We start from the raw sequence: 26,113 nt of genomic DNA, 5'->3' as shown, positions 1-26,113 counted from the left end.
TTCCAGTGTTGGCTCCACTTTTATAGCAGTCTAATAAACATTACGTTTGTATTCCTGATTCTATACTGAAGCATTGCTCGACCCCGGAGGAATACATTAGCGAAAGTTGCATATGATCTCCACATCACCGCACCGTAAAGTGCACTTCGTCCGCTTGAACGACGCAGTGTCCTCTTCATTTCTTACGAGGCTGGGCGATGGCCTCATGCTGACCGAGGATGATACCAGATTGATGGACAGCCGCTTTGTAGACTAGGCTACGTAGGCCACATACGCCCAGGTAGTCTACGAATACGACAAGCACCATTCACTGATGTTGGTAGCACTATCCTGGCCTACCAGCCTCGACGGCCTATACCTCACCAACGCGAAGGGTGGCTTCAGGTTCCGACATGTCGCCGGCTCTATCGACAGGCAATTTGTCGACGAAATGACCAAGGCATCCACGATTTCCAACAGTTCTACTATACCGCTTACTCCACTACACATGGACCCCTCGTCACTATGGTCACGACCGGATCCTATACCAAGTCATGACCAGCTGCTGGTGCTCACTGATCATGGTGATGACGCCCTTGTTCAACAACTGTCAAGAACTTCTTCCACACATGCTCACGGGTTCGTGAAACATGCGTGCGTTCTCGGGACAAGTATAAGCACTACATATCAGCTTACCGCTTCTGGTGTTGGTAATGCCCACGTTGCCATTGGCAGCGTTACCCATCCGTAAGCAACTGGTTATATAACACATATGAGGCTTTTCAACATATATGAGTGCGTATAAAATTTATACAAATCTTTAGCGTCATTTTGTAACGTGTCACTTAGTAAAAACAAATTACGCCACAGTCCCCTTGCCGCCGCATGCTTCGCATAACATGGACTCCCGCGGTACGTGGGATCTGCCGAATTTTTTTTTATTTGTTTTCTGCAGAATTGTCCATAAGTGCCAAGTGAACCACTTTTTGTGTAAATGCCACAACACAATAGCAATGCTGTTATTGGTTGTTTTCAACGAATGTAATCTCACATCCCCTACAACAACTGACTCTAGTGTTGACCGCAGGGGTGCAACAGCCGAAATAGGATTTGGAGCAATTTCTGGAGCAGCAAAATGTTGCTTTTGGAGCACAAAAATTCAAATTTGGAGCAGGTTACAAAAAAACCTGAATTTCTTAGCACGAAATCCCAAATTCAGAGCAGTATAGCAAAGAAGGCTTACTTTTAGAAAAGAAAACAAAAATACGTACAAACCATTCAACATCAGCTAACTCGTGCACAGTGCATGTGAACACTTATTTCAATAAAAGCAGTGTGCTGAGCCACCCCAAAGTGCGAACAATGACTATGTCCACATTAGCATTTGTAGGGTCCGTCAAATAATTTGACAGGCACTGCAAATGCTAAGGTGGACCTACGAACCTGGCAACCTCGAAATTCAGGAGATTTGTAAAGCAGGAGCAAGTGAGAGTGAAGAAAAAATAAAACTGGCGGACTTTTTTGTCTATATTTGTTTCTCAAGGCTGCAGAGACGCCATACACAGCAGCTCCAAATGATTGCCAATAATTTTTTAGACATCAGCGATCATACTAGTACTCGTAATTACACGGCGCGTGCACGAATGAGTAATTAAGGAACAAAATGTGCTGCATCCCTGACAGCCAATACTAATCGCCTCTTTTAAATCTCAGTACGCTTTTCCGCAGGACACCAGTGTACTGCAGCAAAAGTGGCTTAAAAAGTGTTCTGCATGCAATAAAGCAAGCATCAGGAAATTTGAGAACCACTGTCCTTTATTATTGCGATAGCAATTATATGGACAGTCTCGACGGGTTTTTGCCGTCATGTCCTTATAAAGTCCAAATTGACAGCATCCCCTGCGCATAGTATGTTTTAACGTGGGTAAAAGCGCGCGAGTGCACGCGATGAACACGGCTGAAGCATAGATCATACGAGCGAGCCGATCTCCGTCGCTCGGAGGGCACATGCGACAGCATCACTCCACTCTGGAGGCCTGCCATCGAAGCAGAGAGGAAACGGCCCACCCGTCTTGAACGAGCATGAAAAAAGACGCGAGGTGGGCAGCAAGGAGGGAGGGGGTTGTCGCACGAGCGGCCACTACTTTGAACTTTGGATCTAAGGGCGCGGTCGCGGAAGCCATCAGTGGGCGGCTCGTATACCCTTCAACGTGCTGCGCTCTCAATGCGAAGACACTGTGCAGAACGAGCATCTTTCCCTGGAGCGGCCGCATTCTCTTACACCAACGTTTCGTAGAGTTAGGCGAGATCGGATACAAAAGAGTTTGCTGCCAGCCTTACTTCGTATAACATTACCATTTGTTGTAATCGCATTCATTGCTTCGTCCTTGCAGTGAAACTGTGACTTTTTTCTTTTCTTTCACTGAGGGGTTAAGGCTTGCGCGTCTGCATTGGATGATGCCCACACTGCAGATGACCAACACGGCCTCCATTTCTCACACAAATTTGCGCAACTGAGAAAATTTTGGTGCAGCATTTTGGTGCAGCATGGTGCAATTTCAACAAATTTCACGGTTTTGGCTCAGCTTGGCGCAAAAATAAGGAATTGTATCAAATTGGTGCAACTGGCACAGCTGTTGCACCTCTGCCATCTGCCCCTCGAGCATTAATAGTGTCCAAAGAAATCTCACGAGTACTAGCAGATTCTTTTCCTTTTTTTGTTAGACACACTTTCTGTATTGACATTCTCTTATTAATACACTGCTTTTAATGTAATATACCTGTGTTCCACAATACAACTGCCGTTTTCCTTTCATTATTTTAAAGAGTGTTCTCTTTATTTGAGATGTTGCAATATGTCCTACTGCTTGAATTGCTCTATCGATGTGTGTGTGGAGTACATTGCTTGCTTCTTTATGTAACTTGAATTTAATAACCCCTCGCATACTACCTGAAGGCGTCAAGTCTGCCAGAACCTCACTATGAATTACTGAAAGAAGGGGGGAATTTTGGGGGCTCGTTTTTTCGTTTGACACAGCATTAATGAAAAGCAATAGATAATGAAGCCAAGGAAGGTATAGGGGACGTTAATTGTACTGTTTTTTTAAGTGTATTTTAGTAATTGTGATATAGATGTGAAGAAGGTAAAGTGAACAAAAAGACTCGACTTCATGTAACTTAACACTCGCCATCATGGCTATGAGCAGCACTAACACTCCCAGGTTTGCATGCACACAAATACCTGATAAAGTGGACAAAAAGACGACTGCCACCGTAGCTCAATTGGTAGAGCATCGGACGCATTATCCGAAGGTTCCAGGTTTGGTTCCGTCCACTTTACTTTCTTCATATCTATATCACAATTACTACAACACACTTAAAACACACTTACCGGGTTGATTGGTGGAACATGGGAGAGGCCTTGGCCCTGCAGTGGGCACAGACAGGCTGATGATGATGATTATGACTTTAAAAAAAGTACAAATAACATCCCTTATACCTTCCTTGGCTTCATTACCTGCTGGTTTTCATTCATTAAAGTTGTGTCAAACAAAAAAAATGAGCCCGCTAAATTACCCCTTCTTTCATTAATTTTAATGTGTGCTGTATACACGCCCCCCCCCCCCAACCTGTGTAATAACTTTTAACCAAAGGCCTTTAGAGTATAATGAAATAAAGAAAAAAGGTTAAACAATATATAGACAGTCACTTAAATGGATGTCTTTTCCTAATCTCATTCAATCTTGTTTGGCCGTATCTCAATATTGCCTCAGTTAGGTCAGCAGTAAACGCCGTACCACTGTCGGTTATAAGGGCCTCTGGGGTTTAGTCTTCGGGATATGGCCTGTCTACAACTTGTACTTATTGTATTTCCTGTAAAAGTTAAGCATGCTAGTCGGTGCTCATCTCACAAAGGCATTCAAATACAATTGTCCACATCGTTATTCACTACAAACTACAATTGTATGGCATTTTTGTCCCACTTTGAGTTCATTTTTAGCACGCAGCCACAATTATAGTCCAAGTTAATGGCGTGATGGGAGATGTGCGCAAGTGTCGTGTGTGGTGTGATGGAGCCGACATGGACAGAGCGACATATGCAGAAGCACAGTGGCAAGATGACGATGGGCCACCAGTGAGAGAAACTGGTGAGTCTAATGACGTAACTGAAGGTGGGCGTGAGAGACGTGCATGTGGAGTTCCAGGCAGCTTCGATGATGGTGTTCGATTTAGTTGGAGGAACATGGAGCGTGATCACTAGCATTGTGGTCGATGAGTCCCGAGTGCCTGGCAGAGGTCCAGGGTTGGAGCAACTTGCTTCGCTTGGCCTCATGCTTCGACGGCGAATCCATCGAGCCAGCGGGAAGCTACCTCAACGACCAGTAACACCACTGGGCGCAGGCCTGAGTGTTGCCCAGCCGGACGACAGCATGAGACGAAGCACAGGACTTCATGTGGCCTTAACCCTCGACGTCTACTTCTGGAAAGTAGACGTCTACTTCTGTCGCTACCATCAACATGGTCGGGTGTAATTCTAAGATTTTGCTGCGGTCCATTGCCCACGAGTAAGAGCAGAAGACTCTGCATGACTTCAGCGCCTGCAGTCTTTGTCACCTGCAAACTCCGTCGTGGCATCCACTCAAGCGTTTCCTTGTTCTTCGCCATACTGCTTCAATGAGTGCGTTTCCGTGCCGACATCCCATCCATGTAGACGCGCTCCACATCAGCTTCTCTTACTCACCGGTGAGACCGTTTCACTTACAATAAGACTAAACTTGTGTGTGTGTGTGTCTAAAGTTCTCATACGTTGCGAAGTGTCATGTTCCTGTTGGTGTCCGCTGTTGTGTGTATTGCCACGTGCGTTTCTTATTATCACTTTTTCTGTATTCGGTTTTCACCAGCAAAGACTGTCAGCAACGCTCAGCGCAAACCGCGCCTCATTGTTCGAGAAGGTTCGCGATTATTGTAGATCGTTTTGCTAAGATTTCGCGCAAGACGCGAACACTCGAGCTTGTTCTAGAGTTTGCGCGACAACCAGCGATAACGCTGAATATTCGACGGCACGTGTATAAATGCCGACGCGCTTCACCGCTAGTCAGTTGATCGACGGTCGACGCTCTGTTCGCCATCAGTGCATACAGTGTGTATTACTGTAAATTAACTGTCCGTTTCTCGGCCACAAGTTCGGCCAAATAAAGAGTTTTCATCTTGGACACCTCGCCTGGGGTCTTCATCGACGTCATGACCACGTGACATCTGGTGGAGGTGCTGCTTCATGATCCGGACGCTACCGCGGGGCGCTGACCCAAGCCCAAGCCGCGACGAGGACGACGGCAAGGAAAACCCGGGTCATCGAACAAGCCACAGGCAGCAGGGACTGCAGCCAGAGCACGGGCTCCATCCCGAAAAACCTAGGCAGCCGCAGATCCCAACATCGACCACAGCGACGATGACCGACCCCGTGCAGCCTGCGCCGATCCTTCTTCGGCAGCCCAAGGTGCCGCCAACCTTCAGCGGATCGTCGTTCGAAGACCCGGAAAGCTGGCTCGAAGCCTACGACCGAGTCGCACTTTTCAATGCCTGGACCAGCGAAGACAAGCTTCGACATGTGTACTTCGCCTTGCAAGACGCCGCTCGAACCTGGTTCGAGAACCAAGAGCGAAACCTGACGTGGGACACATTTCGCACCATGTTCCTCACTACATTCACGAGCGTCATCCGCAAGGAGAGGGCCGAAGTGCTGTTTGAAGCCCGTTCGCAGCTACCAAACGAAAACGTGGTGCTCTTCACAGAAGAGATGACCAGACTCTTCCGCCACGCCGACCCCGAAATGCCGGAAGACAAGAAAGTTCGCTTCCTCATCAGAGGAGTAAAGCAGGAGCTGTTCGCGGGTCTGATGCGGAACCCACCGTGGAATTCACCTCCGAAGCGACGACGATTGAAAAGACGCTGAAGATGCGCACCCGACAATTCAATCGCCGCTCGACGCCAGCGTACGCAGACGTTCAACCACTCTGCTCCGACGATCTGAGTGACGATCCGAGCCATCGTGCGAGAGGAGCTGCGAAAGCTCGCACCTTTGGCACCGCCCGAAGTGACGTCGATTGCTGACGTTGTACGCGAGGAGATCCAACAGTCACTGGGTGTTCCTCAGCCGGCACCGCCGTAGCTGCAAGCAATGAGCTATGCTGCTGCAGCCCGACGCAACGCCCCCCCTCCTCACCCACGTCAAGGCGCCGCACCGCCACAGCAGTTCCGCCGCCAGCACCGACGTCATACCGCCCGCCAGCCGGCCAGCGTTACACGCCGAGGAAGACCGACGTTTGGCGCGCCCCTGATAACCGCCCGCTCTGCTACCACTGCGGGGAGGCCGGCCACACGTACCGCCGCTGTCAGTACCGACAAATGGGGCTACGAGGATTCGCCGTCAACGCGCCGCGCCCGCAGCCAGGCGAACGGCCTCGCGTCATCGACGACTACCTCACCGGAACACAGTGGCAAGAACGACGACCTTCCCGCTCGCCGTCGCCTGGCCGCTACATATCACCGTACCGCGGGCAGTACACTGGCCCAAACCGGGGCCGGTCGCCTAGCCCGTATCCGAGAAACTAAGGGCAGCAACCGATGGAGGTGCGGTTGCTGTACGACAAAATGCCGAAGATCCTCCGCGGCCGCCGACGACGACAACGCGACGAGACCTGCAGAACACGACGCGAAGCAGACGAAGCCCTGCCGACGAAACATCGCGGACCGAAGAAGACACGACGACGCAACATGGAAGCACCGCCGCAGCCGTGACCCGACGCCGCGATCCAACCGCAACGCAAGACGGCGAACTAGCGACCTCGACGTTCTCATCGACGGGCACAACGTCACCGCTCTCGTCGACACTGGGGCCGACTATTCCGTCGTCCAGGGGCGTAGCCAAGGGGGGGTTGGGGGGTTCAACCCCCCCCCCCGAAATTTTTCAATTTTCAATTTTGCTTGCGTATATATGCACGCACACATACAAACGCACGCACGAACATACATAAAGTATGGTTGAACCCCTCCCCCCCCAAAAAAAAAAATTTCTGGCTACGCCCCTGATTGAATGTGATAGAAGAGCAAGTGACCGTTCCGCCGCGCTCCAGCGTCATTATTTCCGTCGACACCGAAAAACCTGCGAACCTTGCAGGCGTCATCGAGGGCGATCAGCACCTACTCCTGAACCGTCAAATTTGTGTCGCAAGAGGTATACAGTGATGCCACCGAGGACTTCTGATATGGAGCAATTTTTGGAGCAGCAAAATATCCATTTTGGAGCACTTTGGAGCAGCAATTATTTCCATCTTGGAGCACTTTGGAGCAGATAATTTTGCATCTGGGAGCACTCTGGAGCAGCTAATCTGCACTAGAGAAGCAAATTCCATTAACATTGAATCGCCTGAATAATTTTTACGGGGCTCTTATGAAGAGCTAGAAATATTTCGATTCATTGCAAATCTCATGGAAAAAATCAACTCAGGAGAACTCCGTATTTCACTCGATAATGCAAAAAAAAAAAATCACAGCTTCGCCGCAAAGGCGAAGCAATGAATGCGATAGCAAGAAACTAATGCTATACGAAGTGAGGCTCGCCAATGGATACTCTCAGTTTGAACAGCGCTCCTGTTACAAAGGCGGCCGAAGCAGCGAAGGAAACTAGCGTGCTTCAAGTGTCGAGCTGTGACACTTGATAGTTCGCGCTCATCTTCTGTTTGTTCGTTTAGCGGCGTCGTTTAGCGGCGCTCCGTAACATGAGCGCGGACATCAAGGTAAAAGCTTGAAATATCCCTCTTGCCCTCACCACGAGAAAACCGCGCGAGCAGACAGCGGAAGGCCAAGGTTCTCCTTGCGCAAATATAGATTTTCCGCAGCGGCGCACGGGCGCTGCCATGTTTGATCACGTGATCGTAACTGGCCTTCCCCCAGCCATTTGCCCCAGCCAACGCATTGGGCCAGCGAAGCGGCCGTGGCCGTACTACACAAGCTGGTTGCTGCAGGGTGTAAGCAAGTCGCATGCTTGCGCAGCAAAACATAGTTTTACATGTAATCGCCTCAGAGTTGAAAACGTTGAGACATTTGCGTTTGTTTGGCACGTACCACGCCACAACGATAAGGGATATGTTTAATCTGCGTCGTATTTATGGTGTATGTCTTTAATTGTTGTATTAGCAACCGCCAGTAGCTGGGGTTACAAGTCAACATGGCAGCACCCATGCAGACGCGACACCTCGCTTCGATCCGAACTCGCGCTTGCTACTCGCCCACTGTCCTCACAGCAATAAATAAATGGCAAAATCGGCCATCGCTTTGTGTCAGCTCACGCTGGAGAAGAGACGTCAGGTATGCTTTGTCTTTATTATTGCGATCAGCTGTGTTTGTTTAGCCATGCCTGCTAAGCCTTGTCTCGGACTACATGAGAATGAATCTTGGAAATACTGCAAAATACCGACGAGTACATCGCTCTCGAAGCTTCAGGACGCGAATATAAAGCAAATAAATGCGTAGGTTTTGAACTTACGGGCCACATAGCGCAGGACGACGACGTGATAAATTCGAGGCGGAAGGAAACTACATCCACAGGTGCCGCCATGTTTACTTTTCCGGCGCTGCCGTCTGCGCCGTCTGCTCTCTTTTACTCGTGTGCGCGCAGACGCTATGGGAACGCCTAGCAGACGACGCGACACGGATGGAGACATATTGAGCAGCGCTGCCAAAGGCCACGGCAGGGGGATGGCCATGGAGACGGCCACGGTACGGTTAGAGTCACTAGAAAAATTTTCCAGTGACTCTAGGTACGGTGGCGCCAGTGCGCCATCTAGTTTGATTTAATGAACTAGCTGCGGAAAATCGTCTAAAGAAGCGAGCGAGCTCGCCGACGACTTTTAAATGCGCCCGTCGCGCTCCTAACGCCATCTCGCTGGTAATGAAGAAACGCTTATAAGCGCCGGCCATCTCTGAGTCCCACCAGCAACGCTCGCCGTTAGCTACGTGGAGGACTTGCGTTCCGTGGCGTAGTGGTTAGCGCCACTCGCTGCGGAGCAAGAGGTCCCTGGTTCGATTCCGCGCTTCGGAAGCATTTTTCTGAATTATTTTTCTTTGGGGCTTTTATATATATATATATATATATATATATATATATATATATATATATATATATATATATATATATACGGTGCATGACGGCGACGGCAAAATCCAGCCGAGACTGTCCATATAATTGCTATCGCAATAATATGGGCTCATGCAGATGAGTGTTCTGGATTAACACCTTCGGTGATTATTTTCGACACTAGCAAATACACAGAATAGCGGATGCATAAAATTGTATTTTATGAAATAACACTAAGTACATCGATGCCGTGTACAACAGTGCATCAATGCTAAAGAGTCACACGGTCCCTAATGCATTCCCCTAAGACGACTTCAAGGCGAAAGCCAGGTGCTTTTTTTCTTGATCGATGTGTTGAGTAGTGTTGATCCTCCGGCCTCCCTCTCTGCAGGCTTTGTGCACTTCACATGGCTTTGCACATGGCTCTGCACCTCACATGGCTCACACCTCACATGATCGGCGCACCGATCACGAAAGCACTGCAAAGCGCCGACGTCATGTCATGATGTCATCACGTGACATTACGATATATGACGCCATGGTGACGTCACAAGTTCTGACGATCTATGACGCCCATCATGTGATGATTTTTTGCATAAATCGATTGACGCCGCCGACCGTCACATTTCGTGTCTGATGAAGCATGGATCTAAGGCTTGAACGTTAACAGCCTGGCCGTTAACAACCTGGCCTTACATACACAACTCTCCTCCATCATGCCACCTCTGTGCCGTGCGCGAAACAGCATCGCTTATCATCCACTTCACAGAGTGCGATGGCTCCTAAATTTCTTTTTAATTTTTATTGTGATAGCAATTATATAGACACTGTTGGGGGACTGCATCGCTCGAAGAGCCTAGTCGCCGGCGCGCGCGTTATCTCGAGGCATGACACTAACGTCCCTAGATTAGGGAAAAATCTAGGGACTTTACAGGACACGGCTTGTACTCTCAACGCTTACTTTGTGTTTAGAGAACTCGCAGAGCGAAAACCGCTTCGGTTCCATATTCCCTTAAACCAGCGTTTTGTTGAGTTACGCGTGAATGAATCCAAAAGAGTTAGCTGCTAGCCTTACTTCGTATAACAATACAATTTATTGGTATCGCATTCATTGCTTCGCCCTAAAGCGAAACAGTTTTTTTAACCGTCAGCTATTGACCCTGGAAAGCGAGGGGCGGACGTGTAAGCCGCTTCGCAGTGGCCGCCAGCGACAGGCCCGCTACTGACAGCTGCGCATATAGTGTTCTAGAAGTTTGTAGTGCGCTCACTGAGCGGCGGAGCGTGACGCACTTCATGTCGCCGCCGACAGGCGGCGCGGCTCGCAGCATCACCTGAAACTTTCCGGCGGGTTGCAGGGCGCGGCTAGCGCGCGTTGCTGTTTTGCGCGGAAGAAAAGTCAAAGTTACGGTGCGCAACTCACGGAAGTTTTTTTGATGCAAGTTTTCTGTGTGTTGTGAAATAAGTTACTGTCGTTGTGACTGATTTACGGAGGGCAGGCGATGTTTTAAGCGGCTATTGCATAGATGAATGCTCCTCCACGCAGCCGCTGCAATAAGGTGGGGGCGTTAGTTTCTTTTTTTTTTTTTTTTTGTCCTGCTGATCCATATGATTTTCAGTGCACTTTCGCCACTGCAGCGATCATAGCGACTTCACTCCCGCCTTTCGAGCCCCACTATGCCGAATATAAACAACGCCTCATTTTTTATTTTTTTTATTTTTTGCATATATATGAGCTGGTCTGTGTAACTAACCCACTTATGTTCTTTTTTTTTTTCGCGAATCAATAATGGGCGGAATCACTCGGCTTCGTAATAAATGTATCCGCACCGTACTCTTAAATTTTTTTTTTTATTTGCAGACGTAGATCGTGCAATGTTACCAAAACTGCAGTAAAACTGCAGTTGGACTCGTATGCCCAATGAAAAAAAAAAAAAATATTTATACATAGTTATTATGAGTACATAAAAAGTAACATGCATCACGTGCGTACACATATTTTTATTGCACCGTAGAATTGCACCAGTTCTTCAGCAGAGCGGATAAAACAGGACACGAAGAAATACTCGACAGCGTCACGCGCTGACAAACTGATTTTACTTACACAAAACCATATGCCTATGTATACGCACGTTTGCCATATCACAATATGAATTAACAATGCAGAAATTGTCACTCGTGGTCGAACAATAAACAGATGCAACAAACGTGTATGAACACCTGCTAATCGACTACGAAAATGAAAAATAAAGGACAGCGAGAAACGCCAGCGATGCTTGCAGTCGACAGCCGACGACAACGTCGATCTACCAGGCACTGGGGCATCCCAAGGAGAGCCCAATCCCTTTGGACCTCCCCCGCTTTTTAATGAGAGCTACTTCAGCCCCCTCTACATCTCCTTTTTCTGTACGTCTCTATCCAGCCCGTTTCATCTGTCATTATAGTTCTGTGCTTAGGACTTCGACAGCAAAAGAAGCAGCGACGTACCAGCGTTCTTTATTAATTTTTTTGAAGTACCCCTGACCCCTCCCCGTTCTACCAAAGCACGAGTATGGTTTTGTTGTCCCCGACCTCGCGCGTTTTCTTGCTCTTATTGTTGTCGCACTTGACTCTGCGGTCACTCCTAGCTTCGTTGAGTCCAGCTGTTTTTTGTTGTCAAACGCTGCCCCAGGAATTTCTCTGCACGTACGCTGCATGCTCTATGTACACGACCGCCTGAGGTTGTAAAAAAGCGCGTCCCTCTCGCCCAGATGCAGCGGCGGGCCGTCTTTGAGACAGTTGCGATTTGCGGATAGACACACATGCCGATCCTTCAGAAAAACAAGCATATATAAGTGCAGTAAAGCGGCACGCGTGGTGCCGAAAAAAGTCCTTCAAACGAATGAACGGCGTAAATATGCGATGCAGGGCACACACAAATGAAAACAGTAGCTTCAGCTACTTGGGTCAGTTTAAAAAAAAATAATAATAAAATGCGCTCGACCCCCTCCCTTCCTTTTTTTTTTGTGATCTCTTCTTGTGTGATTGTGGTGGCCCTCTCCCCGCCACCAACCCCGCGTTTGTTGATGCCCCCGCATTTACAGTGTAACCAGCCTAACCCCTAGCGACCAAGGGGACGCGCTTCACACCTCGCAAGAGCACATAGCGGCCGTGGCAAGAGTTTTCAGGATGGATGGATGGATGCATGGATAGATGGATGCTATGAGCGTCCCCTTTATAACGGGGCGGTGACATGTCTGCCACCATGCTCGAAGAAAAAAGAAAAAACTTCCTTGTTTCATGCTGGCCTAATACCTTGTCTACATTGATTAAATCTATCTTATTATACCAAAAAAATTATAAATTCACGGTCTATCTCTCTGCCTCTTAAGGCAGAATGACCTTATTTTTTTTCACCGTTATTTATTTTTGTACTTTATCTCTACTCTTCTGCCACCAATACTCTAACCGTCTCTTACTTATTTCTATCGCGGACGTGTTCAGCTTTCCATTGTTGTCCCTAAAACCCAAGGCTTCCTGTAGACTCGTGCCCACAAGTATACCTGGGTGAATATCGCCACATTCAATCAGTACATGTTCCATCGTTTCCTTAGTTCCCCCGCAGCATGTACAGTGTTCGTCTTCGTTACTGAATCTCGCTTTATAACTTCGCGTTCTAAGGCAGCCCGACCTTGCTTCAAACAGTAAAGCGCTTCCCCTTGAATTATCATAAAACCTTTCCCTCCTTATTTCGTTTTTTCCCTTTCGGTAGTTACTCAGAGCCGGCTTCTTTTCCATCGCTGTCATCCAATAAGTCCTCTCCGCCTCCCTGACCTTCCGCTTAATGCTTCCTGTTGCCGTATCGCCCGCACTGCTAGCCGTATATTTACTGGTGAGCCTCCTAGTTCTCTTTCTCCACTGCGTGTCAACGCTTTTTCTATACAAATACCTGAAAACCTTCTCTGCCCATCTACTCTTCTTCATTTTCCTCAGCCTCTCTTCGAATCTCATTTTGCTCTGAGCTTCCCTCACTTCAAAGCCTGTCCATCCCATATCTCCCTTTACAGCCTCATTTGTCGTCTTCCCGTGAGCGCCCAACGCGAGGCGGCCCACCGTCCTTTGATTTACATCCATTCCTGATTGTACCTCTGACTTCATGCAAACCACTGAGTTCCCAAATGTAAGCCCCGGGACCATCACACCCTTCCACAGCCCTCGAAGCACCTCGTACCTATTGTATCCCCATAAAGGTCTGTGCTTCATAATTGCAGCATTCCTCTTTCCCTTTGCTACCGCTGCTTTCTCTTGTACCTCCATATATCTATCGCCCTCATTTACCCATACTCCGAGGTACTTGTATTCGCTTACCCTCGGTATTTTTTGGCCCTGTATGAAGACCGCACGGTCTTCGTGATCATTGAATACCATCAATCCACATTTTGTTGCACTAAATCCTAGTCCTAGAGCCTCACATTCCCTTCCGCATATATCTGCCAGTCGCTGTATATCATCTTGACTGTCCGCAAATAAGACAATATCATCAGCATAAAATAGACCTGGAAGCTTCTGCTCAACCATCGTGCCGACCTGTTTGTGTGACAAATTAAATCCAATGTTGCTACCTTCTAGCGCTTTTTCCATCCTCACCATGTACAGCATGAATAACAGCGGGGACAAAGGACATCCCTGTCTCAGCCCCTTGCTAATTTCAACGCTGTCCTTGCTACTTATTCCTTCCCATTCTATACAAACTGTATTTTCTCGGTATATTTCCCTCAAAAGCTGTATACAGTCGTCCCCTATGCCCACTTCTTTCAATATATCCCACAAAATTTCCTGCTTAACGTTGTCGTAGGCTCCGGTGATATCTAGATAAGCTATGTATAAGGGCCTGTTTTCTATTTTCGATATTTCTATACACTGGGTAAGAACAAACAGATTATCGTCTAACCGCCTGTCGATTCGAAATCCATTCTGAAGTTCTCCCAAAATATCATTTTGTTCTACCCACGCTTCTATTTTTAATTTTACTGCCTGCATCGCCAACCTGTATAGCACCGATGTAATGGTTAGCGGTCTATACGAGCGAATGTTATCCTTTTCTCCCCTGCCTTTATAGATTAAGTTCATTCTACTTTTTCGCCAACTGTCTGGTATTTCCCGCTCCTGTAAGCACTTTTCTACGGCTTTCAGCAGTGCTTCTTTAGTGTTATGTCCGAGTTCGTTAATGAGGCTGACGGGAACCCCATCTAAGCCCGGAGTAGTGCGCTTAGGAATTTTTCCTTCGGCCTTCTTCCAATTGAAATTCTCTAGTACTACATCTTCGTCAGTTGCACTCCTTTGCGTACTATTACCTACCGGGGGAATCCCTTGGGTGACCTTTTTAAACGAATCGGCTGTTATCTTTCGGATGTAACCTAGCGCTTCATGCCCTTCCAATTGATTTCCTCCTTCATCTACCAAACGTTGTTGCATTGTGACAGACTTCCTACCTAGCGCTTTTAGGTGGCTCCAAAATATCCTAGGCGCGGCCTTCTTCTTTTCGCGAATCTCTGTCATCCAGCGTTCACTTTCACCTTTAATTTTTGCCTCGACTAATTTCTGCACGATGGAGTTTTGCTCTAAATATATTTCCCATATTTGGTTGACTTCGTCCTGTGGCCGCTTCTCCTTTTTTGCCTGTCTGTGCTCCCGTGATGCCTCACGTCGCTTCTCGATCGCCTCCCGGATTTCTTTGTTCCACCAACTTTTTGTTCCACCAACTGTTTGTTCCACCACCTGCCCTCCTCTTCACTGACACACTCTAATGAGATAAAAAAAGTCACGGTGGCTGCCATGTTGGGGCCCCAGCGCAGAGAACCTGTCTGTGACGTCACGTGCAAGGCATGTATATATGGCTCTGTGCGGCGCCGACAAGTGGCGGCACCCCGTATCAAGAAGCGCATCTGATTGAACGCCGCTCTTGATTTATGTCGGCTATCAGGAGAAACTGGCGGCAGCGCCCCTGGCGGGCGCTCAAACTGTCGACGCGGAGAGGGCCACGGCGGCGCGGCGCAGGGATACGGCAGTGAGCCCACTGCCCCATTCTAGTACACTGTCGCTGCGCATATTAAAACGCAATCGCGGCTACTCCGACCAGGAGGCATATTTTTATTAATGGCATGAAATTTAGTGCGATAGCAATTATATGGTCACTCTCGACGGGTTCTTGCCGTCATGTCCCGTACGTATAAAGTGCAAACTGATAGCATCCCCCCGTGGATCGTATGTTCTACCGCGAGTAAAAGCGCGCGAGCGGGGCCGACAAACGCTGCTGAAGCAGAGATCAAACGGGCCGGCCCATCTCTGTCGCTCGGAGGGCGCACGCGATAACGTCACCCCGCTTGCAAGGAAGGCCTACCGTCGAAGCAAAAAGGAAACGCCCCGCCCATCTTGAGCGCCTGAAAAGACGCGAGGGGGGGGGGGGGGAATGTCGTTAGAGCAGCAACTTTGATTCTAAGGGCGCGGTCGCGATCGCTGACGCGCGGGATATCGGCAGCCATGCGCGGGTGGCTCGTATACCCTTCTACGTGCTGCGCTCTCAACGCGAGCAGACTGTGCGGAAAGAGCATCTCCATGGAGCGGCCGTGTTCTCTCACACCAGCGTTTCGTAGAGTTACGCGAGATCGGATCCTTGCTATCGCATTTATTGCTTCACCCTTGAGGTGAAACTGTGACTTTCTTTAAAAAAAGCAAGCAAAAAATTCGACTTGGAACCCTAGCAAACCCAGATGTGCTGATGGAAGGAATTACGAAAAAGTTCGTCTGGATGAAGATCCATGAATGAAGTATATATCTGAGGAAAAGTGTCAATGCGTTCCCACCATCCACGTGCTCTTCCATAGACGCGAAGCACGGAAAATTCGATATTATTCCATATATCTACTGCTAGTGATCCCAAATCTCATTCCACGATGTCCAGAAACAGAATTGTGAGAGACATTTTAGCGGCACGCGTGTAGTTATTACTGAACATCCCATGTAACACAAAACCTCTAAAAGACGTCTCGAAACGGCTACGGACGGCTATAGACGTCTTGGTTTACGAGAAGATCAAGAATAGACATTTTTGCAAAATAAAGCACTTGCCTCTCAAATATGCCTGCGTACTGTTTATTACCGTTTTCAACAGCTACGACATAGCCAGAGTGTATTCTGCCAAAGAAGTCCACAACGTCTACTTTGAGACATTTTTAGACATTCTGGGGGAAAGTGCGCGCGCAACGACTATATAAGTGATTCTTCAAATGTTTAGTCCACGAGCGCAAAGACGCCAAAACGGCATGTCTAAAGAGCGGTGACTGTCGCTTTAGTGAAAGATGAGACGCAGAAAACAAAACCCTCAAAATAATTGGTTTCGCTCCGCAAGGCGCGTTTCTATCAGCAGTTTGGTAAGTATATTCTTTTCAAGCCAAGGCGGCGCAACAGCGAACGACAACAGAAGCAAACGCAGGCAAGCCAGGCAAGCATGCTACTGATGCTACGCATGTGCTACGCAGTCGGAGGCTCGAAGCGGGTGTTGTCGAAGCGCGCATGTTTACCCCTGCATTCAAGAACATCTTTTCACTCGGCGCTCCACCTTGACTCAATGTCGATGGCAGACACACCTATTGGCAGGAATTTTCACTAAATATTGAGCAATAGGCGGGATTATTTTGTGAGAACCGTTGTGTCTTTTCTGTTGAATGGTGACGCTGTGCTCAGCTCGGTCAAGTGAAGGGTGAGGCTTGTTTCAGAATACTTGTTCCTTCCTCCCCCTTTCCCCTCATCATCCACTAGTTCGCGCCAGCCGCCAGTTCGCGGCGGCAGCGGCGGCTCGATCGGCAGCAGAGCTAGGCGACGGCCGGCGGTGATTTGCGTTTCGTGTAGCGTTGTCAGCTTTTGTTTGTGAATGGATGAACGGATTACGGGCTGTTTGGTATCAAGTAACGGTGATCATACTGTCTGTCGCATATTTTCCATCAGTGTTTGGTGAAACAAGCTTTACTGTGCTTTTTGCGACGGTACGTTCGTCGGTACGTTGGTTTCAAGAAGCGATTGTTCTGCTCACCACCTTCGTTGCAGCCAGACAAACAGCTAAGAACGTGTGCACGTTCGGATAGAGTGCTTTTTTCGGTAAGTGCACCTGACCTTTCGTCGTTTTTACTGAAAGGTTTTAGCATTGTGATTAAACTGTGAACAGTTCTTTGCTAAGTTGAACCGCGTGGTCGAACGCGAAACTATAGTATACGCGCCGGTGCGAATCGTAAGCCAGACTGACTCGCCCTATTTTGAGTAATTATGTTTTGCGCGTTACAGCTCGTGGCTCCACGCACGAACGCTAGTGACAGGCCGACATAGTTTAGGCAAGCATGCTTACAACTACGCCGGCCTGTCGCTGACAAAGTGCAAAGCTTCTACCGTAGGCGCCTCGCCTGTAGGTGCGGTTATGATTGATTGTCGTTTCTTAATACATGACAGCATTTTATCATATCTGTAATTGGAAATGTTTCTTTAGAGCGACTTGATGATCTGTTATTTGTTGTAAATCCTGCGTAGCTTACTTACTTTCTCTGTATGCAGCTTTTCTTCACTGCTGTTTGTGCAAGATATTGGGCCTGAGACCACGCCAGCTAATGCGGAAGCCAGTGCAGCTTCTTTGACGAGACTTGGAGTGCATTCATGCAGAATTTTATTTACGTTGCTGCCGTGCCACTCAGCTTCACCTTGTGCGGTCACCTTCCGACGTGTTTTGTGCCACATTTGGTTGGGCTTTATTCATTAATAAAGCCGATTTGACAACATCATGGGATAATTTATTGTTGCTGAGAAGCGCGATTATTTATTTGCGCGCCATTCGCTAAACGTCATTTATGTATACAGTATACGTGTTGATCCCCTGCGTACGTGTTCAAATTCATTATAAACCGATGTCTTTTACATGAAAATTGGATATGTATGGTGTGCTGAAGTAGCCAATAATTCACGCGGCATATATGAGCGACCGCAACAACTTGATTCGGTCCGCAATAAACGCGAGTAAACTCAGCGTCGAAAACTTATATATGCAACAGTGGGGACATGCGTGGGTGAACAGGTATGTACGTATGTTAGTGATCTTGCTTGATTGTTTGGTCACTTGCTCGACGACTGACATAGGAAGTGTGAGAAAAACAGGAAAGTGCTCTCGCGGGAGCTCTTTCGGTCCCTTCAATCTCTATCTTCCTATGGTAGCCGTCAGGCTGCCGACCAAACATCTGCAAAGACAGTTATATTAGTTTATTTTATATTTCGAAAGTCCAAAATTTCGAAAACTGCGAAAAAACAAGAACGCCTATAAAACGTCTTATCTTGGTCTTTTCAAAACGTCTTCTAAAGACGTCAACTAGCGGGACATTAGCACAGCTATCAGACGTCGGATAGACGTCTACGGCTACGGGAATGTCTTGACCAAGACGTCTATTAGCCCTTTTTTATAGCCGTTCAAGACGTCTTTTAGACGGGAAATAGCTTCTTTTGTGTTACATGGGATTGCTTTCATAACGTGCCGTGCGAGGCTTGAAACGAGCTATCAGCAGTGTTTCTGAAACTGATGACGTCCGCCGATGAATCGCCGCCACACTTTCAAGCAGCCGATTGGCCAGACGTCACGAGCCTCTGCGGAGAGCACATTTTGCTGTCAAGCCGACTTGCAGAACAGAAGCTGCATCGGCACCGCGCGTAGCGTAATGGCTTACTCGGCACGCATGCGCGAGCGCTCTTTATTCAGTGGAATAATTCTTGGTCCGTGGTTGTAACTTTGACGGCCCCAAAATCAAGCTGCACTTGTTTTGACGCGCCTGCGGTGCGACTGCCAGTGATAGACGCCCACAAATCCGAGACTCTGGCGCAGTTTGGCGCAATTTTCGTCGATATTATCAGGATGGCGCAGTAAATACAATTTGGCGCACTTTGGCGCAGTTGGCGCAGGAGTGGAATCACTGGGTATAGCCGAGCTGCGTGACGGTAAAGCAAAGGTAGTGCTGACAAACTTCAGCCACGAATATAGGCACCTCAACATTGGTACGACGGTCGCCTACATCGACGAATGTGTGGCCGCCAGCAATGCTTTCGCCCCCTCCGATGCTGCCGAACCTGCTTCGACGAATCGAGGTCCCGAACGTCAAGCAAGACCAGCTCAAAACACTGCTCCTGCAAGACAAGGACTGCTTTTCATCGTCGTCCAGACTTCGCCAAACACCGGTTGCAAGACATCGCATCATAACAGAAGAAAGTACCAGGCCACTTCGTCAGAGCCCGTACAGAGTTTCGACACGAGAACGTGAGTCCATAAAGAAGTCGACGAAATGCTACGCGACGACATCATCCAGCCGTCCAAGAGTCAGTGGGCGTCACCCATGATGTTAGTGAAGAAGGATGGGACCCTACGTTTCTGCGTCGATTATCGTCGCCTGAACAAAATCACGAAGAAGGACGTGTGCCCTCTCCTACGTATAGACGACGCCCTAGATCGACTCCACAACGCGAAGTACTTTTCTTCGATGGACCTCAAGACCGGCTATTGGCAAATCAAAGTCGACGAGACCGAGAAAAGACTGCCTTCATAACACCGGACGGTGTTATGCAAGAATTCGACATTACCATCGTTTACAAGTCCAGATGAAAGCACTCCGACGCCGACTGCCTGTCTCGTGCCCCCGACGACGCACCGCCGCAGGACGACCACGATGATGACTGCTTCTTGGGAACCATAAGTGCCGATGACTTCGCTGAACGACAGCAAGCCGACCCGGAAATCAGGGGCCTTGTGGAATACCTCAAGGGCAGGATCGCCGTTGTTCCGAAAGCATTCTGTGGAAGATTGGCGTCATTTTCCTTGAAAAACAACGTCCTCGTAAAGAAGAACTTCTTTCCGGCCCGAGCCAGCTACCTTATCGTTGTACCTTCAGGACTGCGACAAGAAATTCTGCATGCCCTGCACGACGACCCGACGGCTGGACACCTCGGACTTTCCCACACGCTTGCACGAGTACAGGAAAAAAACTACTGGCCGCGCCTTGCCGCCGACATTACTCGCTATGTAAGGACGTGCCGAGACTGTCAGCGACGGAAGACATTGCCCACAAGACCAGCAGGCTTCCTTCAGGCAATCGAGCCTCCTCGGCGACCATTCCAGCAGATCAGGATGGACCTCCTGGGGCGTTCCCAATGTCGACTTGCGGAAATGAATGGATCGTCGTGGCTACCGACTACCTCACCCGCTATGCCGAAACAAAATCCCTGCCCAAAGGCAGTGCCAGTGAGGTAGCCAAGTTCTTCGTTGAGAGCATCGTTCTTCGTCACGGCGCCCCAGAGGTTCTCATCACCGACAGAGGTACGGCGTTTACGGCTGACCTAATTCAGGCGATCTTGGAATACAGCCACACAAGCCACCACCGGACCACCGCGTACCACCCACAGACCAACGGCCTCACCAAGCGTCTAAATAAGACCATCGCCGACATGCTGGCCATGTACGTCGACGTCGAACACAAGACGTGGGACGCCATCCTTCCGTACGTGACTTCCGCGTACAACACGGCCGTACAAGAAACGACACAGATGACTCCATACAAGTTGGTCTACGGACGGAGCCCGGCAACGACGCTTGACGCCATGTTACCAAACGTGACCGACAAGGAAAACATTGACGTGACCACCTACCTACAGCTCGCCCACCTACGGATCAAGAACCAGCAGACGAATGACAGCCGCCGCTACAACCTTCGACGACACCACATGGAATACCAACCCGGTGACCGTTTTTGGGTATGGATGCCAACACGCCGACGGGGACTCAGTGAGAAGCTTCTTCGACGATACTTCGGACCGTACAGGGTACTTCGACGCCTCGGCGCACTGGACTACGAGGTTGTCCATGACGGCATTACGAACTCTCAGCGGCGCCGTGCGCGACCTGAAGTCGTCCATGTAGTGCGCCTCAAGCCATATTACGCGCGTTAGTGAATCTGAGGACTGTATTTTTACTTTATTATTGTACTTTCTTGCTTGCGCTTATTTTTATTGTACTTGCTTGTGCTTGTTTATTGTACTTTCTTGCTTTATTGTTGTTATTGTTGCATGCATTGACCAACCAACCAACCCCCCACCCCCATCCCGTGTTCTGTTTTAAGCATCGGGACGATGCTTTTTCAGAGGGGGGCATTGCCATGTGCGTGTCTTATCACTTTTTCTGTATTCGGTTTTCGCCCACAAAGACTGTCAGCAACGCTCAGCGCAAACCGCGCCTCATTGTTCGAGAAGCTTCGCGATTATTGTAGATCGTTTTGTGCAACACGCGCATTTCGCGCAACACGCGAACACTCGAGCTTGTTCTAGAGTTTGCGCAACAACCAGCGATAACGCTGGAATATTCGACGGCACGTGTATAAATGCCGACGCGCTTCACCGCTAGTCAGTTGATAGACGGTCGACGCTGTTTGCCGCTATCAGCGCATACCGTGTGTATTGCTGTAAATTAACTGTCCATTTCTCGGCCACAAGTTCGGCCAAATAATGAGTTTTCATCTTGGACACCTCGCCTGCGGTCTTCGTGGATGTCACGACCACGTGACAGTATGATGTTCTTGGGTTTTCGTCATAAAGTGTCTGGGAACCACACGCACCACCAGATGCCGTGCAGTAGGGGTGCGTGCGTCCCACAGATCCCCTACAAAAGTGCCAGCTGGTCTGACACGTGGAGAGTTGACAGCGGACTGGCAGGCAGTGTGTGGTATGCGGCCGGCATAGCGAAGGTTGATGGCAAGTGTTGTGGCCGTGATAACATCGTTTGAAATGTGAGCGTAACTGTTAACGTTCTTTCTACTAACAAATGTTTTCCTGGGTTTTGAACCAGTGGCTTCCTCCGTCCTTTGGTCAGACGGCGAGATCACAAGTGAAAAACAGGAAACAGTCTCGCTAGCTCTTTGACAATTTTGCTCTCATCAACGCAACGTACTCCGCTCTCAATTGTTATTCGTAAGAATCCCATCACAAATGGTTTATTAGAACTTGCTGTTGGGCTAGTTGGTTATATGTCATCTTGAAAAATAGGGGCAAATTGGCACTCCCTCATTCACACAAGTCCACACTCATGAGTACACCCGTAGTGAACACAGTTTGTGGGGTGTGGTCATGAGTATGTGCGTGTGTGAGTGTGTGTGAATGAGGGAGTGCCAAGTTGCACCCTATTTTTTAAGATGATAATGGTTTATCATCCCCTATATGTTCAGTTACGTTCTACACCAATGAATACACTGAATAAACTAATAATAATATCTGGGGTTTGACGTGCCAAAACCACAATATGATTACGAGAGACGCCGTAGTGGAGGACTCCGGAAATTTCGACTACCTGGGGTTCTTTAACGTGCACTTAAGTCTAAATACATGGGCCTCAAACATTTTCGCCTCCATCAATAATGTGGCAAAAGACAAGCCATGTAGGGACAAGCATCTGTAAACCAATGTTTTCAATGTCACGGCAAAGGCAGATTACCATTGCCCAGCTATTCCTTTAGCGCAGTGCAGATGCTGTCAACTTGAGTCAGACAGCCAAAACTTACACGGCAGGCTACATACCACATCCAAAAAGTGAACGTTCTTAGCCAAAAGTGAAACAAACTATGACAACATTACATAGAACAGAATATATTTATAGGATGCTTGCACCGCATCAGCATGATTTGAAAAGCTCGGATGTATTGACACATTCATTGTAATGCGAGCGGCTAATAATGAAATGGACACCGTGTACACAGGAAATAGGGAGCTCTGGGGAACAGGCATCCAACTGCGAGCACCACCGTGCCCATCATGAAATGGTCAATTGGCTTTCGCACTGCCTTCTCCTCAAGCCGCCCCACCTGTACCAACTCCATGCCCAGTACAGCTTCCGGTTTTGTTCATCGACACAGCCCCTTAACTTTGGTCGGGGAAAAAGCCTTGGTATAATAATATCTGGGGTTTAACATCCCAAAACCACGATATGATTATGAGAGATGTTGTAGTGGAGGGCTCCGGAAATTTCGATCACCTGGGGTTCTTTAACGTGCACCTAAATCTAAGTACACGGGCCTCAAACATTTTCGCCTCCATCGAAAATGCAGCCACCACGGAAAAAGCCTTAGTGAACAGCACGAGTACAGTAAGAGAGAAGCCCGCAGATTTCCAACACTCTTCCTTGTGTACTTCAAAAGAGTATTGCTCATAGCTATGCACACGATTATCAAAGTTACTCTTGAATCATTGTCTTTTTTCTATAACTTAAAATGTAAAAAAAGGACTTTCTGAACTCGGAAACAACACAGAAACACACTTTCTGTTTCAGTATAGTAGACTGATAATTGAAGTGACTGAAAGCTTCTTGATGGTATTATGGCAAAGCCATCTAGGCACTTCCCCACTCCTAACTCGTTAAGGCTAACAATTTCCCACTTTGCATTACTGGAGCACTTCCGTTGGTCTAGCTTCACTTGAGAGTGTTAAAGGCCAACTCAGCGATATTTTGACAATGTTAAAGCAATGGTGATTTATGCTCCTAGGACACTCCATTCACGGTTCCGATAGCAGAAATACTCAGCAAATTCGAAAATAACTTTAAAGCAAAAAACCACAACACCGAAACCAAAACCCAACCAAAAAGTACTGTCTTCGCATGATGTATAACACGGTGAAAACCGCAAGTCGTGCAAGGCATGCTGGTCCCACCATTGCGAAGTATGAAAACTGTGAAGAGCAGACACTCAGCGGAAAGATGACCCCTCTGCACCAGCTGTAATACCATGCCTGTGACCGACCATGCCACTTGCACAAACTCCTTGGAGCTGTTGAACAATGAAAGCTGCAATTCGGAGGCCAGCCTCCATTTCTCTTCGATTAAGTCGAACACACTTATTTACGTTGTGAGCTTGCATCGTTGCACAATCCACCGCCAGATGGCGTGCCACCTGTCCAGGCCGCTAAGTCTGTGGATGCCGCGATCAGGTAAAACTCTAAGTTAGCAGACAAATTAAAATTATTTCATATCATTATGAGAAGAATGCATAAGTTTGTGGATAGTGGCACTTAACGTCTCGTCAAAAGGATTGATGAAATTTAATGCAAGCCAAGTACAAGCCACCTTTCGCACGATACGTAGATTGCCGTATACTACAGTGTACCGTGTATGGATAGACACGGTTATTGAGCCCGAGAACATCAAGTACACTACAGACCCACTACACATCATGGAAAGAGTTTCCGTACTTAGTTTGCGCATGCGCACTCTTCAGCCAGTACGGTATAACCGTACTTTCTGTGCGTTAAATTGGCACCTAGTTAAAACACTCGAATATCACAACGAAGGGTAAGCATTAGCTGTGTGTTTAGTGACTATACGGGAAATCGTGTGCAGCCTACCACGGAACACCACTTGCCACCTGTTGCACATCCGCCCACAGAGAACTGAATTCCCATATTAAATCAGCTATGCGCTGGCCAAGCACACGCGATCGTTGCTTTTGGTACAGCAGACGCTCTAGGGGCACCTCGGTTCCGTCACTTTACCATAAATGACATCACACACACAATATGGCCAATAATTGTGGGAAGCCAGGTGAGCGGTTTGAGGCAATCTATAAAGTTCATTTGTAAACAATCTGCGAATCGCTCAAGCCTGTGATTTCGCATAAATGACGGAAACGTGCTAAGGAACGCACCCAGCGAATTTTATTGAGAACCAGTGAACTCGAAAAAGCGCCTGAGTTGGCTTTGAAGGGTTGCCATGTTCAGGTTCCAGAGGCGGCTTTTGCGGGTCCAGTGACATTTTGTACCCTCGACCATGCTACAAGTGTAACCGACGCTTGATGCATCGCAGCCACTTGATATATATATATATATATATATATATATACACAGTTGGCAGAAAACTACTGGAACACTGGTGGGAGACAAGCCCAAGTTTACGCATTTCCCAAAATTACTTAAGTGCTCGTGGAAGGCCAACTCACACTGATTCCACCTGATAGGCGATGTAAACATCTTGCAGCGGCATGACAGTGCCCGTGCAGCGACGCTCCACCTCCGTTATGCTGATCTCGCAGATTCCACTCTGCACAAAAAGAAAACGCTTTGCATGTTCCGACCATCCACTCAAAGAGATGTGGGATACCTGCTGCGAGTTCTCATCTTCCGGAGTTTCGGACATCTCAATACGCAATTATTAAATATGTAGAAGAGAACGGCCCACACGCGAGTGCTTTCGAACGCAGTGCCCTCATCAGCTGCTGATCGCGCCGGACCGCTAATCATACGCCCCGCAAAGCTCAAGCCAACGTACTCGAGTTGACTGCGCCTTCCGTTGACTTACGCGCGTCTTCCCCAACTGGCCCGGTGGTACCGGTGGCGCATTTATATTCTAGGGACCACGACCTACTATACTCCTGACCTGCCCAGATATCGGGGGTCCAATGGAAGCGCGCGTCCCCGCTCTCGTTCAACCGCTTGCCGTAGGTGGCGCTTCCTATAACCTGTTCGTCTGCTACTCTGTGACCGTTTGGACGGCGCTGGAGTAAGAACGCCTGTATTACGTGACGAACTGCCGGCATTATGTGACTGTTTCTGCAAACTTAGACCGAGGGTCAAGTAAGCTATTCTGTGCGGCTAAGTATTTACTGCGCACTGGTTGACTAACGTGAGAAGCCGTAGACTTGCATAGTGTAGGACGGCTGTGTCCTTTTAAATGAAAAAAAAGTTCTAATTCACTTTCCGTTTTTTTATTTCCAAAGTATTTCGCATTTGTGAATAATAATTACATGATATGAGCGCTCTGCGCTGGAGAAACATCATCACGAGCGGTAAATTGACGTCAGCGGACAGGTGCTGACTAGCGCCACAACGCTCGTAGGTTACATCCCTAGCGGCAGTAGGTATGAACTAGAACGTGGGCGCTGGAGAGGGCACATCTGGGCAGGTCAGGAGTATAGT

General features: G+C 48.3%; 1 protein-coding gene across 1 annotated transcript in view; it reads right to left on the bottom strand.

The window, feature by feature from the left end:
* Window positions 1-25,546, bottom strand: part of LOC119386441 (sorting nexin-4) — a 188,640-nt gene extending 163,094 nt beyond the window's left edge. The window contains exons 1-2 of the mRNA XM_049413140.1: window positions 25,299-25,546; window positions 25,138-25,238 (exon numbers count right to left, since the gene is read on the bottom strand). Coding sequence (XP_049269097.1) covers window positions 25,138-25,238; window positions 25,299-25,334 — 137 coding nt within the window. The 5' untranslated portion in view covers window positions 25,335-25,546. The remainder of the gene's footprint in view (window positions 1-25,137; window positions 25,239-25,298) is intronic.
* Window positions 25,547-26,113: the final 567 nt, after the last annotated feature.

This window comes from Rhipicephalus sanguineus, chromosome 3, assembly GCF_013339695.2.
Source record: "Rhipicephalus sanguineus isolate Rsan-2018 chromosome 3, BIME_Rsan_1.4, whole genome shotgun sequence".
NCBI lineage: Eukaryota > Metazoa > Arthropoda > Arachnida > Ixodida > Ixodidae > Rhipicephalus > Rhipicephalus sanguineus.
The sequence above is the reverse complement of the archived record's forward strand: the minus strand, read 5'-3'. Positions and strand labels throughout refer to the sequence as shown.